Source organism: Schistocerca americana, chromosome 5 (genome assembly GCF_021461395.2).
Source record: "Schistocerca americana isolate TAMUIC-IGC-003095 chromosome 5, iqSchAmer2.1, whole genome shotgun sequence".
NCBI lineage: Eukaryota > Metazoa > Arthropoda > Insecta > Orthoptera > Acrididae > Schistocerca > Schistocerca americana.
The window spans coordinates 130,806,450-130,823,636 of NC_060123.1; the positions used below are offsets into that span (position 1 = coordinate 130,806,450).

Below are 17,187 nucleotides of genomic sequence, written 5' to 3' on the forward strand. Positions count from 1 at the left end.
GAGGCTTGCGCATGCGTGGCGGCAGATAGAGGGCAAACGAAGTACCTGTTGCCGAACGGTATTGCTGCGAACAACAATCACGTTCATGTGCCTTCGGTACATCGTATTATATGTTCATATCTATGAGGGAATAATACATTTTAAAACCGATTTTGATCATTCGTCAACATGAGAGAAATCTTACTTTTAAGTCTTGAGGTTGTGTTCACTGCTCCACAGCAATTGTCTGTATGACGTCGGAAGTTGAGAACAGCTGATACAGCTTTGTGAAGACATAAAGAACAATTTTTCTCAAATCGACGATTGTCTAACTACAAGATCATCGAAAATAGTTGCAATAATTGCCATTTATTGCGATTTGGACTTTATTATAAGTAAAAATGTAATACATAACAATATAAAATTCAAACTCAAACTGAAATCATTATATTTGTTTGAAAACTGCTTCTACTCCATATAATTTTTTAAATGTGTATAATGCGCATATGTGGGTGAGTTTCACTGCTGTTCTGTGTAAATCACTATGTGTAAAAAAGAATTACTGGTAACAAACACTAGGGCAAAAGACTGTCGTAAAAATTTTCAGTATGTTATCATATTTTTCGGTGACAACAAAAATGGTTCAAATGGCTCTGAGCACCATGGGACTTAACTTCTGAGGTCTACTTAAACCTAACTAACCTAAGGACATCACACACACCCGTGCCCGATGCGGGATTCGAACCTACGACGCTAACTGCTTCGTGGAGGTATAGCGTCTGCTCCATTCAGAGCCAACATCTACCATCATGGTGTGGATCTGAAGATGGTCTAAAAAAGGCTGAAACCGGTAACCTTATATAAAAAGAAAAAAGTTTATTGCGGTTGTGACTGTTTATATTCAATTTCAATCCAGCTGCAACAATTGACACGGCTATTGTTATGTGGATCAATGAAATCAATTTTTAAGCCCGAGCGAGATGAGCATTTTGTATAACGGTTTTTTCCAACGTAGACTTTGTCAGTTTTCGTTGCGCCGTTGTAGGACCAATCTTGCTGAGAGACAACAACAATTTTTCTCGCACAGGAAGCAGAAGAATAATACTGACGAACCCCACTGGAACCGCAGTTGAGAGGTCCACTCAACCCCACCCAACACAAGGGGGAGGACATGTAAACAAACACACTCTCCGCACTTACCGAGCGAGACGGCGCAATGGTAACACATTGGACCACATTCGAGAGGACGGCGGTTCAGATCCCAGTCCAACCATTCAGATTAGGATTTTCTATGGTTTCCTTAAGTTGCTTAACGGAGTCCCAGGACGGTTCCTGGAAATGACACAGCCCAACGTCTTTCGCAATCTCAGCTTGGGCTCCGTCTCTGATGACCCACTAGTCAAGGGGACGCGAAAGCCAAGCCTTCCTTTCTTTGAATGTCACTGAGCCGTACACTGTCAAGGGATGCAATGTGACGCAACTTCTTGGCAAATGCCCTACATCGATGCACTGGCGAGCGTCTCCTAGTAAGACGTGATCACTGTAGTACCGATTTTACTGTTGTGTGATGAATTGTGGGCGCCAAACAGCGAGGATGAGAGGTGGGATATTCAGTGGATGCCGTGTAAGAGAACCCGTTCAGCAGTCGATGGCTGGCTTCCGGCACGATGCACGCTCCTGTGCCACGCCTGTCCCCTTCACCAGGTCTCAGCCGTCACAGATATCGGCACTGTCTCATTCCTTCATTCCTCTTTCGTGTTCCATACGTCTCAACGAGAAGGAGAACACTCAGCAGGGATGTGGATCGAATCAAGATGTATGATGACTTGCTGAAAAGATGTGCCTCCGAATTTTTTATTTCACTCTCCATATCACATGCCGTGCATCTACTCGGTCCAAGTTTTCGCTTCACTCAAGCAAGTTGCTACCCTCTGCTCCCAGTACGAGTGAGTGTCTCTCAGAAAGCTGAAAACATGAAATCGAAGAGTTCGTCCAGCCTCTCCTTCAGCTTGACATACCAGACCACACACGAGCGCTGCGATATCTTTGACAATACGAGGTCTTAGGTTCACTGTAATCGATCTTTCTCCATTTACTCGCGACTTGGCCCCATCCTCTTTTCATCTTTTTCCGGAACTTAAAGAACACCTTCGAGAAAGCACTTTGATAGTGTTGAAGCGGTGCAAGCAGAGGTGAGGTTATCGCTCTGACGACAAAGTCAGACATTCTGCAGTGACGGTACCAACAAACTCGTCTCTCGTTAGGAGAAGGCGGTTCGTCGTCAGGGTAACTATATTGAGAAATAAATGTTTAGACATGACATGTTAATAAAGTTTATTTAATTTCAAAAGCCTTCAAAGCATTCACATAAAAAATTCGTAGACATTACTTTTCGGCACGCCGTCGTGTATTAACATAAGACAAGCAACTGTTACTATCTATACTCTGTACCAACAGTAAACCATCACTGTCTTGTTAAGTGCCGACTGTATATCCGCCAAGTAAGTTAACATATTAATTAAGCAGAAAATGGGCTACTTTGAAAAAGGTTGCTGCAGCCTCGGCTATATTGATCCTGTATTGGTATCTTAATATGTAGGGGATTACAAAGAAAATAGATGCACACATCAGAATGTCACAGGATTCTTTACAATGTAGTATTATTTCTCATACAGCTTTACAATTAATATTGCTCCGTTCATGTAGCTGGCAAAAATTTTCAATTTTTGAATGTGAGTACACCAGTAAACCCCTCATCGTCCTCTAAAGAAATGAATTCCCTTATGTAACGCACCTACAACGTGTGATTCTTTCAAGAGTTATGTCTTAAATATCTGACTTTAAGCACGTAAGCGATAAAAAGTCTAGGATAGGTTTGAAATTATACTTCGAGTTTATTGGAAGCCGCTAAGTGCTCGCATTACGAAATACTGGATGGGTATAGTCTGTGTAATTTTTGATCCGTTTCAAGCAAACAAGAAGGGCGAATTGCACGCTTGAGGGCGAAGAGAGATTTACTGTCGTCAACAGTATAAGTACCTTCAGTGAATGGAACTACTTAGTTCATTTCCAAACAAGAACAACAGTGCACGCACTTGCCATTCGCACTGCTGCGCAGGTATATTCAGAGCAACACACATACGAAGATAAAAGGAGCTAAGAAAGAAAAACGACATGAAATTACTCTGTAGCGAAACACCGGAGACCCCAGGCCCCTTATACCAAAATGCAGTAAGACCGCGATAATCTAGCACTCGATAATGCGGTAGATCCGATAGAAATTTTCCCACATTTTTAGTTTGGCGCTGATGGGACTGACCTGTTATGGCGGTGTTTGCCAAATTCAACTCTAGCGGCCGAGGAGTCCAGCGCAAAGGACTTAGAAAGAATAGAGTCACTGCCTTATTATGTGGGAATGCTTCAGGTGATCATAAACTGCCGTTGTTTGTGACTGGAAAATATCAAAAGCCTAGACCCCTGAAAGTTGTGACAAATATGTCTGTTATGTACGGTGCACAGATTGATGCCTGGATGAAAGTCAAGTCGTTCAAAGACTGGTTCTTTTACCATTTCGTTCCAGATATGAAAGAAAATTTGGGAAAAACAAGCCACTTACGAATTCTAACGCGGTTCTCATCCTTGACAATTTCAGAGCTCACCATTCAGAATCAGAGCTTGTGTCAGATAATATTTTCCGCACATTACTTTCTGCCAATTTTACATCAGTATTTAAACCCATATACCAACGGCCCATACAGAATTTCAAGTGCAGGTACAGATGAATGTTTGAGCAAAAGCTGCTAAGCTTTGCGTAGGACCTGGAGAAAAATATGCCCTACACTGGACGAAGTAGCCGAGATGGAAAGCGATGCAAATGGTAAATCCTGTATCGGCTAATGAATTGAGTGCGTTTTTAGCATCAGAAGTTGACGAATGGATCGATACAGTCAGAAATTTAGCTGTTGAAGAGGAGTTGACTGACGATATGATATTGCGAAGAGTTTTCAACCCACACGAGGCACCAAAAACGGAGGTTGACGAAGAAGACACGTCCACAACTCACATTCTTAAGCTGAGGCTCCTTTGTAAAATTCTCTTAGAGTAGCCAACAATACAACGCTTCAGAAGTTTTGAATTTGCACATCATAACACTAACGTTTATTTAAAAAAAAAGAGCTCAAACCAAAAACAAGTTAACGTTTCTGCGATGTTCCAGAAGGTTTAGAAAAAGAATTCAGTTAAACTTCCAGTTCAAATGGTTCAAATGGCTCTCAGCACTATGGGACTCAACTGCTGTGGTTATCAGTCCCCTAGAACTTAGAACTACTTAAACCTAACTAACCTAAGGACATCACACACATCCATGCCCGAGGCAGGATTCGAACCTGCGACCGTAGCAGTCGCACGGTTCCGGACTACGCGCCTAGAACCGCGAGACCACCGCGGCCGGCCTAAACTTCCAGTGGTAGATACTAAACCGACGCATTACACGCCCTTGACAACGTCAGATATCTGCACTAAGTCCTTGGTAGCATTTTTTTCAATTAGCTTGTTCTTGATCTTTTCAAAGCAGTGGTGCTTAGTTTATTTCGTAACAGACGTACAAGAAATCATTAAATATACTGAACTTTTCTAATACTTTGAGCAGCCGGCCGTTGTGGCCGAGCGGTTCTAAGCGCTTCAGTCTGGAACCGCGCGACCGCTACGGTCGCAGGTTCGAATCCTGCCTCGGGCACGGATGTGTGTAATGTCCTTAGGTTAGTTAGGTTTAAGTAGTTCTAAGTTCTAGGGGACTGATGACCTCAGATGTTAAGGCGCATAGTGCTCCGAGCCATTTGAACCATTTAACACTTTGACCCTTAAACTGTTTAAATAGGGAAGTACCGTATTAGACTTTAGTTTTGTGTTTACATCAGATTAATACACACTTCAGTTTTTTATACTGTAGCCCTGTTATGTTTGATAAAAAACAGTTAGTGTAGCTTCCTGGCAGATTAAAACTGTGTGCCGGACCCAGACTCGAACTCGGTATCTTTGTCTTTTTTGGGCAAGTGTTCTATCATTGAGATATCAAAGGATAAGTGTTTATACACATTGTTCTTCGCAGATGGTCAGGTAGTGGTGGTCAGTGGAGAGGATGACATGTTTTATGCCAAGAAAATCAGTAGAAGAATATGATAAGTAGAAACTGAAATTAAATTTTCGGCAGACTGAATACCTGTGCCCTGGAGTATCTGTAGGAAACATTTAAAAAGTGTCGGGCAGCGTGTTACGTCCTCTCACATGCATTTCGTGAAGTGTCCATGACGGGAAGATATGAAAATTCGGGCTTATACGGAAGGTAATCATCTGTCATAGGCCTGTGTAGCTAGTCCGGTGCTTCGCGCAAAGCATCACCGTGAATGTGCCTCACCGTATACCCCGAATCTCATTGTCGCCACAGCTGTCGGAGTCGGGCCCGGTTTTGGTCCTGAATTAATGGGCGACTGTAAAGTGAACGCAGGTCCTTATGCAAACATCTTCAATAACATCAGTTCCCCACATTGTTCTAACAGACTGGAAAAGGAGGGTTAGAGTTTAACGTCCAGTCGATGAGAGAGACGGTTAACAAGCTCGGAATGAGAAAGAATAGTGGAAGTAATCAGTCGTGTCCTTTAAAAAGATACCACCCTGGCATTTGCCTAAAGCATTTAGGGAAACCACGGAAAATATAAACATGTGTGGCCAGGTGCGGTATGGAACAGCTTGTAGCAGAACAGCTCTCGAACTAACTATAAAGTAAAATCGAGATTGTTGCTATAGCAGTTTAATAATCTGTTTATTGTGATGGAGCTGTTTCGGTTAGATTGCAATTTTAGACCATCTTCGAAAGTTACATAAGCTTTTTATTATAATGTTGTTTAATCATATTTTCGGATATAAAAATTTGGCACTTAAACGCCCATATGTCACCACTTGTCATTGCCACTCTGTTTTGTATTACAACGTGGGGTGTAGGTTTAGGACTCGTAAGCTATAAGGTGTTTTGTGGTCCGCTTTCGGTTGTTAATGGTCCTTTCTTGTAATTTGTGTAATTGGACGTTTTGTCGTCAGATTTGGCAGATTAAGAGTTGCGGCAGCTGACCAAAGATGCCATATGGTTACAGTTGCTGTGGTGTGTTGAAGTTTATCATTTCGGGCTGTATGTGTGGCCAACTGTCACCACTAGCCATCTGTCACTTCTGACGATAAAACCTCATATCATAAAAACTACAAAAAAAGGGCCATTAGCAGCAGGAGTAAACCACAGAAGAGCTTATAGAGTAAGAGTCGTAAACCTACGCCACGTTGTATACGATACGGAGAGACATCGACCAATGATGATATATAGACTAAGTACGTAATCTGTATATCCGAAAATATGATTAACCAACATTATAATAAAATGAAAAAGTTATGTAACTTTCGCAGATGATCTGAAGATGGCAAGCTAGACGAAATGTAGACATTATAAAACTAGCATAGCAGCAATCTGGATTTTGTTACAGAAAGTCTCTAACATATTCTATACGCTGCGGGTCCTTTGGATCGTAAACGTTTAAAGTATTATATGAATTAATTCTGAAATTGCTATTGCAGCGTGCAGAACGTAATAAAAGAATGACCGTTTTGAAACAACACTGAACTGAGTAATAATTGAATATCCTGAGCTATTGCCCCTACTTACGTGTCGAAAATTACAGTTATTCCAGTGCGGCGACACACGTTTGCTTCAATTTCTCACCCAAAAAATTAAGTATAGAATGCAAACAAGCTAATATCTGAACTTGTTATGTCCCTAACTTTTACAATTACGTAACCACACACCAAGATACAAAAACTGAATAGAATTATCTGCTCCAAAAGATTGCTGCATCCAAAAAAACATACAAAAACAAAGCGAACCACTTTTGTAAAACACTTCTGATAAAAATAATTTAAATGAGCAAAGTTCTTTGCAGCGTTGATTCACAACTCCCATTTACTTACAATATAGCAACGGCACACAAATGGAATGAAAGCAGCACTAAGACGAAAAGAACAGAAACATATTCACTTTTATTTTCGTGTCAGCACAATCACACTGCATTCCGCTCGCAGTCATAGAACACTGATCATAAATGATTTGAACAAAGCCATATACTTCACGATAAAGGATGACAGCCAAAAACAGTTGCAGGATAAAAATTTATTAAAATTCTTGACCAAGGTTTCGGTACATATAAATATACCTTCATCAGAAGTAAAAATCCTGAACAGGAAGACACTTCCATTAGAAAAGCCTTAGCATCGGAAGTGAGAAACACAAAAGCTTAAGTAATAGTGAAATTACCAAAGTAATACAGGCATAAAATCTTTAGTTACTTACTAAAATTACATCATGCAATGGAGATTAATAAAACAATTGTGTCAAAGGCGTCGTCAATAATTAAGACATCTTCTCCATTTCTACAACATGACTATAGGCACAGAGTCGAAGCGAACAGTTCAGCACCATTACTTCGCCTATGAACTATCGAGACAAGAGTGTGAAAGCACTAGGGCAGATGGTTTCGCCGAGAGAGGGCACTTGTATGTGCCAGACACTCACGCATATTAAAATCCATGAATACATACATAAACGCATCAAAAATTATTAAAAGTTGTGTTAATTCAAACTTTCTGTCTTAATAAATAAAACGTATCAGACCATTAAAAACATTTATGTAAAATATAAAATATAGAAACAATTTACCTGTGTCCTAGTGTCGAACAGATAAAGCTTGCGCTATGGAACATCTAACGAGAGAGGGCACTAGTGTAATGCGCGAGAATCTCGCGTAAAGTAGGCGGTGAAATACATACTAGCGAAAACAACCAAAATGTTATAATAAAACGAAACCATCTGTCGTTGTGAATAAAAACATACTAGTCGATTAACCACACACACACACACACACACACACACACACATCGAAAATCACAAACAACAAACATAAAAAATAGATACGTAAAATCCCAACAAGACAAGAAAAGCGCATTTCATCAGCATCAACAAGCAAGAAAACTAACTTCTAGCCAGCCAGACTATATTATATTAAGGCAAGGAGGGGTTTGATTCTCGCGCATTACACTAGTGCCCTCTCTCGTTAGATGTTCCATAGCGCAAGCTTTATCTGTTCGACACTAGGACACAGGTAAATTGTTTCTATATTTTATATTTTACATAAATGTTTTTAATGGTCTGATACGTTTTATTTATTAAGACAGAAAGTTTGAATTAACACAACTTTTAATAATTTTTGATGCGTTTATGTATGTATTCATGGATTTTAATATGTGTGAGTGTCTGGCACATACAAGTGCCCTCTCTCGGCGAAACCATCTGCCCTAGTGCTTTCACACTATTGTCTCGATAGTTCATAGGCGAAGTAATGGTGCTGAACTGTTCGCTTCGACTCTGTGCCTATAGTCATGTTGTAGAAATGGAGAAGATGTCTTAATTATTGACGACGCCTTTGACACAATTGTTTTATTAATCTCCATTGCATGATGTAATTTTAGTAAGTAACTAAAGATTTTATGCCTGTATTACTTTGGTAATTTCACTATTACTTAAGCTTTTGTGTTTCTCACTTCCGATGCTAAGGCTTTTCTAATGAAAGTGTCTTCCTGTTCAGGATTTTTTACTTCTGATGAAGGTATATTTATATGTACCGAAACCTTGTTCAAGAATTTTAATAAATTTTTATCCTGCAACTGTTTTTGGCTGTCATCCTTTATCGTGAAGAATTTCAACAGTTGCTGTTGCAGCCATGTTTAAAATCTTGAAAAAGCCATATACATAAATGTAGTGTAGTGGCAGAAAATACAGTGGTCAAAATAAATGTTGCATATTGCTAAAACTTTAATATGGCACATTTTGATCCAGAAATAAGTTATAATATCAATACAATGGTTTTGTAGCGGAAACAGTCAATGTTCTTCATTGACGGGACAGTATGTGCAGTCTGTGAAACCATATCACTTGTACTGTACGTCCATACGGAAGTTGTATTGCCTCAGGATGGTTCGGACAACACTAATGTACGCCGATCAGAGGCTCCGTATAGCCACTCTAATGGAGCATGGAGTGAGACAGGTCGAGGCCCCAGCTTATGTCGTTGTGAGTCACAGCGTTGCCTCCAGAATGTGAAATAAGTTTCTGGCGACAGGATAAGCTGAGGATCGCACAGAAGTGGCCGCAGAAGAAAAGCAACGGCTGTGCAGGAACGGTATCTGCGTATAACAGTAAACATGAGCCATCAGCACAGTACTACACGTCTGCGGTGGCAGTTCCAAACAGCTACGGCAGTGCAGGTGTCAACGCTAACGATAGGAAATAGGCACCATGAACAGGGATTATGTGCCGGAAGACCTCTCAAGGCTCCTCTCCTAAATCGGGTTCGGAGAGCCACTCGTGTCGCACGGGCACGAAACCATTCTTTGTGGACTGGGCAGCATTGGGACACAACGCTCTTTTCTGATGAGATCCGTATAAGTCACCATCCTCACAATAATGATATCCTTGTTTGGAGGCAACGAGGACAACTTTTACACCTTAACTGTATCGAAAACCGTCACTCTTATCAAGGCAGTTCAGTCACATTTTGGAGTGAAATCGTGTATGGCCGCAGGACACCCTTTTCGCCAATACGCGGGAGGATGACTGTTGTGAAGTACCCCGGACGACACCCACGCACGCATTGTGGCTTCATTTGGTGAACATATTGTAGCGGGATTCACACTGATGGGCGACAAAGCACGCCATCATCGTCACAATCTGGTGAGTACGTCCCTAGTGGAGCATAGAAATCAGATGGATGCAATGGCCTCAGTTTTCTCCAAATCTAAACTGCACTGGGAATGCAGGGGCCATGCTAAAACGAGCGGTTTGCAATCGTCCTGTTCCACCAGAGACCTTACGGGGCATCACTCTAAGAAAGCAGTGAGCCTGATTAATGACAAACCTGTGGAAGATTTTAAGAAAGCTTAAAGAATGTTGAGGGGTGTTGTTTACAACGAGCCTAATGCGAACTCTAAAATTCAACATTCTTCTTAATGAGTTCGTATTCGTGTTTGAAAGTAGTTTTCCTAAAAACTGAGTTAAATGTAATAATTTCAAGTCGTTGATGAAACATTGGATCATTAAAGGTATCAATCTCACTTTACCAAGAAAAAAATACATGTACAAGGTAGCCATAACAAGTAACGACCCAGAAATACTTTTCTACTATAAACAGTGCTATAACATAGTAAGGAAAGTTGTAAAAAAAATCCAGGAGTATGCACAGATTGTCTGAAATTGACAGATCAGATAATAACAGCAAATCAATATGGAATATTATTGAAAGAGAGTCAGGGAGAGAAGGCATAGAAAGTGTCATTATTTCTGGTGAAGAGAAATGGATTATTTTAAAAGAGTTTTTGTGTAGCAGGTATCTTTAATAATTACTTTTTAAAAATACATGAGAAAACTGGTCCAAATAATTCAGAGGAGAAAGAAAAACAGAGCACTGAAGAACCAGTGCAGAGGACATTTAGTGAATAAAAATTGAGCACATATGATCATTTGAAATAACGCTAATCATCATGAGTCTAAAAAGTAAAAGCTCGTGTGGGGTGGATAATATCTCCAACAATACACTAAAAAGTTGTAAACCTGTAATACGTAATTTTCTTAATCACTTCTGGCTGCTTTCCCGGTAGAATTGAAATATGCCATTCTTAGGCCTGTGTATAGAAAGTATGGCTGCACAGATGTCAGTAACTACCGCCCAGTGTCACTTCTTACATATTTCTCGAAAATTTTTGAGACAGTAAGTTACTGCATGTGAAGCAATGGGACACTTAGCCAATCACAGTTTGGATTTCAAAAGGGCCATTCTAATGACTCAGGTATTTATACATTTACTTTGCACATAGCAAAATCTTGAAATGGTAAGATATCACGTAATAGGATCTCCTGCGACTTATCAAAGGCATTTGATTGTGTCAGTCATAATATTCTATTAGATAAGTTAAAATTTTATGGAGTACGTAGTTCAGATAATGCCTGGTTTTCTTTAATAATTTGAATGTAGAAAGTTACCCTAGGTTGTTCGAGTAGTTGAAGAGGGACGCCACGTCATCTGGGAAATTGTAGTGGGTGTAGCAGAGGGTTCGATCATTAGTCTGTTACTGTTCTAGCTTTATGTTAATGATCTGCCATTTTATTTGAATCAGCAAGCATAGTTAGTCCTGTTTGCAGATGATACAAGCATTGTTGTGAAACCCACCAAAGAAGCAGCAACAGAGAAAACAGTAAATGATTTTTTAAATTAATGTTACTGAACAATTTTGCACAAGCGGGCTAGCGTTAAACTTTGAAAAAAATGAATTCATTCAGTTTTCTATTGTCTAAAATATCCCGCTTCCTACTAACGTAGTATGCCAACAAAACGTTATAAAACAGGGTAGAAAACTGTAATTTCTTAGGTGTGCATATTGATGAAAACTTATATTGGAGAAACCAAATAGTAGACTTCCGAAAACGGTTAGATGTAGCTACTTTTGTCATAAGAATAATTGCTATGATATAATAAGTTAACATGTTTTGCATATTTTCATTCACTGATATTCTGGAATAATATTCTGGTGTAAATCTTCACTTAAGCAAAATTCATTGCGCAAAAGAAAGTAATCAGAATTGTGTGTGGAGCTCACACATACACATTTTGCATGTATCTCTTTTAAGCAGCTGGTAACATTAACCACAGACTCAGAGTACATTTATTCACTTAAGAATTTTTATCAACAACCCATTCAAGTTTGAAAGTAACCGAGATATTTTTAAGTGCAACAATAGAAGGACAAATGATGTGTGTTACCCATTAAGAGCCTGAATTTGGCACAGAAAGGGGTGAAATTTATACCTATAAAACTCGTTGTCAATCTTCCCATGGACATAAAATATGTGATAAATAGTTTCGGTGTTTCAAAATGTAGATTAAAATTGTTTCTTCTTAACAACTCCTTCCATACCATAGAGAAACTCTTGATTAGAGATAAGTGGTTATTAAAAAACTGTAAATAGCCAGCTATAAGTGTCCTACGTTCCGCTGACATGTTCGTGAATTTGATCGATGGAACAAGGAACTAACTCTTCATAAAATTTCCTAGGTTTGTTCATCAGCAGCTGCAGTTACGGGGATACATTTTATCCAACTCTTGGGTTCTCCTAAAGTTCGTTGACAGTTGGCAATTTCGGATCTGCATCGATAAAGGATTCGAACTGTTCCCAGAAACGAGTCCAGTGCTCTGTGTCACTAGAAAATGACTCTAATGTAATTGGTGGCAGGACTGCCACAAGCCACGACTGTGCAGAAGCCCCAAAAATCGTCGTGTTGGCCGTGATGTCTGAAAGTGTGCCTTCAGTACTCTATTTTGCCGTCAGGATCGCCTGCTTCACAGAGTTTGTATAGTTTTCACACGCTAAGACTTCGGATTTGTATTCCTGGATAGCACTAGCTAAAGTTCTCTACAATCGACTGCGAACCTATTCTATCTCAGTATTTAGCGTGAACTCGTCAAACGAATTTATTTGGTTAATGAGGCGTTTGACGTTGAATCGCTGCGTTCGTAGTTCACCTTTCAAGAAAGACAGTTTGTTACTTCAGTATTTTTTACGTTTCAACTTAACAAGGAAGGTGGTTGGCTAGTTCAATGTTTTTGCTCACGTTTGGTCGTAATTGTAGCTTCGCTAACAGGTAGCAGCACTTGACAAGCGTAAACGGTAAACTTTCTCGATCGAGGTCAGCTGTGCGCTTGTTACGTGATCAAATTATTCTTCTACGTTCTACTCAAATATTACTCCAACAGCTAGTACACGTGCAATAAGCTAATACGTTACAGTAGCTGAAGATTGTAATGCGTAGATGACATACCTGAGAGTGTGCGTTGTATGTTACGTGTGATGAAATTCCGCCGTTTAGTCGTTAGAAATCGATCTGTGAGTTCTCTCGAAGTATCGTAGACGTCCCACGAATTCCCAAAGTTTCCGTCTGTATCGAATTTTACCAGCTTTCGGCCCCAGAAAATGTGTGAGAAACGAAGTGCTTTTCACTCCCAGTAACATACAAGTTTATTTACACGGAACTTCTATATCACAGAAGTTACAAAACAACTTCCATTACAAAAGCAGAGATATTATACAATTCAGAGGCGTCACTTAACAGTTCTCCACACATGTTGTCGTATTTACATGTTGTATGGCTTTCTTTTAAGAGACTTACATTGTGTTTAAAATACAACAACGCGCGCGCGCGCGCGCGCGCGCGCGCGCGCGCGCGCGTGTGTGTGTGTGTGTGTGTGTGTGTGTGTGTGTGTCACTAAAACGTGAGAATATATCCGAGGAACGCTGTCAAGCAGTTGTCACATACCCATTGCTTATTTAGTAGTTTCAAACATGACAATAGGTTACTGACTGTTGGCGTGGAAACGGTTGGAATTTGAACTAAAAACGTTAAAATACACTGCAATAACTGCAAGATTAACACTGGATACAAATGCTTTATGGACTGATTCTTCGCACTTAATCATTAGTTTGTAACAGATATTAACCACTCTTCAAAGTAATTCTGCCTGTGTTTCACAGATCGGTTGAGGTGGCGTAATGGTTTATTTATTTAGCGTGTGGCATCTACAGAGTAAAACTGCACACAAACTATTAATTAATATAAAAACGAATTACTAATATATTATTAAATGATTGATTTGCAAACAACAATATGCGAAAGATTAGGGAGACAGCCGCTGCAGCTATTATAAGTCCACATCTAAACAGGTCACCCACTGAACAGCACGTGCAGTAGCATTCATGATATCCCTCCATTCTCCTTCAAACCTCCTCGCAGGACATTCGAAGATCAGGTGAGGGATTGTTTGTTCTTCTGCACCACAGTCGCATCGGGGGTCATCAGTGGGTTTCTATTTGTGGAGAATGGTCTTACACCTGCCGTGGTTAGTCCTCACACGATTAAGTCTGCACCAAGTTCTTCTGGGCATTTGCATTCCTTCTACCGGTATCGAAGGATCAAAATCAGTGATGAGAGGATGGTGATTATTCAGCGACCAGTATCCATTCCCTTGCTATGTCGTACCTTTCTGGGAATTTGAGGACTTCGTCTTCCCATATAGGTTTCCTGGATTTTAGGCGGGTAGTTGGTAGATGGTCCAATATTTTTCGGAGGAATTCCGAATGCGAGTCCAGTGTGCTAACCATTACGCAAATTTTTTTGTTATCCGAAAAATATTGGTGTAATGGTTCGCACACTGGACTCGCATTCGGAATTCCTCCAAAAAGAAATCTGAGAGTAGTTCTATTTGATCATTCGAGGGGGGGGGGGGGTGAGGTTGCACTTCCGGGAATAAATTTGTATTTCTTGGACAAGTTGTTCGGGAATATCGGCAGTTGAACCTAACGTAGATCTTTATTTTTGTTTCAGGAGACAAGCGATACGAAAAACGCAGGGGAGCAGGCTGAAGTGGGCGTGGCGGTGGTTGCCCCGACTTCGGGAGAGGTGACAGAAACCACGACAGTGGTGGTGACCGTGGCCACACCTACACCTCCACCGAGCAGCCCAGAAGAGTCTCCGGTGACGAAAGTCGCCCTGACGCAGCAGGCAGCAGTGGAGGAGACGGCTGGGGCCGAAGGCAGTGGAACCCCCGCAGCAGTGGCGGACGACTCGAGGTCCCCTGTCTCTGCAGCGGGACCGGCCGACCGGGAGCAGCAGCGGGCGGAGGCTGTCGCCCCGCTGGCCGAGGGTGAAGACATGGCCGTGGATGACGCTGAGTCGGTGGCGGCTGACGCTTCTAGGCAGGGTGGAGCTCAAGATGAGGCCATCCAGCCACCGACTGAAAACACCTCTGAAGACCATCCCAGCAGTGATGCGGCGGTGGCAGCTGAAGGGACGGAACCACCTGCACCTTCAGAAGCAGTGGAACTTACAGAAGAAAAAGTCACAGAACTTTCGGAAGATAAAGCGGGGAATAGCGACACTGTGCAGTTGAGTACAGCAGAAGGCGAGGCTGCTTCCTCGCCAGAGTCGCCCTCGGATAAACTAGTGTCTGAGGAAGCTCCAGCGGCAAATACGCCACAAGTGTTGACGCTGACCATCCGCGAATATAAGGAACCCACCGCAACGTCAACTGACGCAACAGAAGTCTCGCAAGAAACGAAGCGTGACGTGGAGGACGAAATAGGGCAAAACCGACCAGTGACAGCTCTAGAAATGGGAAACCCGACCGTAGAAGTGGAGGTAAAGGTGGAGACCGCGACTGCTCCCGAACGAGCAGATGTGACTGTGAGCGATGTTCCACCGACGGAGTCGGACGCAAAGGAGCCATTAGTGGACGGTGCCACGGAAGATGGTGAACTGGAATCCCCCAAATCGGCCCTAGCGAGCTTTCGCGAAGACTACCTGACTAAGCATTACAAGGGCGATTTACCGGTCCTCCAGATAACGGAGTCTGATTTGGCGGACGAGAAGGAGTCTGACGTGTCGAAGCTCTCGAATGCTCTGCCGGTGCTGCACATAAGTGAAGAGGACCTGAGGGACAAACCGCAGGCTGAAGAGGCGAGCGAGGCAGAGCAGGCGGCGAACGGGCCTAGCCCGGCGGTTAGGGGGGAGAGGGAGAGGGCGTCCCCCTCCCCCAGGAGGAGCCTGGACGGCGGCGGACGCAGGGAGTCGCCGCAGCCGCCGCCGCGGCAGTCCTCGGCGCAGGAGCTCAACAGCAAGATCTACTTCCGCGTGCTGCCGCCGCTGGCCGCGGCCGGCGGCCCCCCGCAGCTCAAGACGTTCGCGCCGCCCGGCAGCCCCCCGGGCCGCGGGCCCAAGCCGCAGCCGCCGCTCCGCAACGGCGTCGCCGCGCCCGCGCCCGCCCCCGCGCCCGCCTCGGGGGAGGCGTCGCCCCCGCGCACCAAGTCGCCGCTGCCCACGCCGCGCCGCCGCCACCAGCCCGTCCCGCGCGACGCCTAGGCGGCAGGCGGGGGCGCCCGGCCTCACACACTACAAACCCGCCCAATTCCGTGCTACACCAAATCCGCTCAGGCACTCTGCCGCCGCAAACTCACCTTTCCTATGTAAGCCTCTCTTTTCGATCACCTCTGTCGAGAACACAGGGGGATGTGTGGAACGTCCTCTTAACTAACAGAAGCGACGGTCAACTGGGAGATTAAACACAAGTAAATGATGTACACCTACAGGTGTTGACAGTGCGTTATGTTTCCGACGTGCAACACTAATAACTCCAATACTGCTACCGATATTTCGGCCACGTGCCTTTCAATCATCTGCCGAGTAAAGAGCGATTCACACGGAACGGAACAGAAGCGACATTACCCTCATATTGCGGCGTCCTCACACTAGGCTGCACGTCACATCGCTTACCGAGCGGTGAAAGTGAGTTTATGGCACACCATATCCGACAGGAAAAGTCGAAACGCCTTACCGGAATTAAGTCGCTAACAGTGTTAAAGTACATTAATGGCTAAAGCAAAATTTATGATAAATGTGCTTGACAAAGTGTGAATGATAAACTGCAGACAGTGGAACAATAGTAAAAGTGTCGTCCAAACATTTCGAGTCATCTGTATTTATTTGCTAGACAAGTATGCGCATATAAGTACATCAGACAATATTTAGAAGGCAATACATATAGCCTTTTTACCTTATCGACTTTGTTTTGCTTCCCTTCTAATCACCAAATAACGCCAAAGCAAGCAATTATAATTCGCTCCTTCACCAGAGCCTTTTCGCTGTTATTGGAAAAATTACTGAAAGAAACTTGTTTCATCAATTTGTTTATTGTTTGGGAAAAGGGTAGACGTCTTCTTTGCCCAGGTATTCTAAAACCTAAATCATTTTTCGCTTCATGAATCTGGTCTCTTTGTGCACATTCCTAGGACAAATATCTGTGTCCTCATAGAAGTTTTGCAGTGTATCACGGAAACAGAGAAAACAGTAAAATAAAGACGAAGAAGACACAAAATCCCAATATTCGCAGATATAATACGAGCGATGCAGACAGAACAGGTTAAGTTCCGATGATGGCAGACGAAGACACCATTCCTGATGGACGCCAACGCCAAAACCGTCTTTCCGAGAAATCTTATCTTTGACATGCTGGTCT

At 42.5% G+C, this 17,187-nt stretch overlaps 1 protein-coding gene across 1 annotated transcript in view; it reads left to right on the forward strand.

Annotated features, from left to right (window-relative positions):
• Window positions 1–16,034, forward strand: part of LOC124616234 (actin cytoskeleton-regulatory complex protein PAN1-like) — a 341,222-nt gene extending 325,188 nt beyond the window's left edge. Inside the window, exon 4 of the mRNA XM_047144537.1 lies at window positions 14,502–16,034. Coding sequence (XP_047000493.1) covers window positions 14,502–16,034 — 1,533 coding nt within the window. The remainder of the gene's footprint in view (window positions 1–14,501) is intronic.
• Window positions 16,035–17,187: the final 1,153 nt, after the last annotated feature.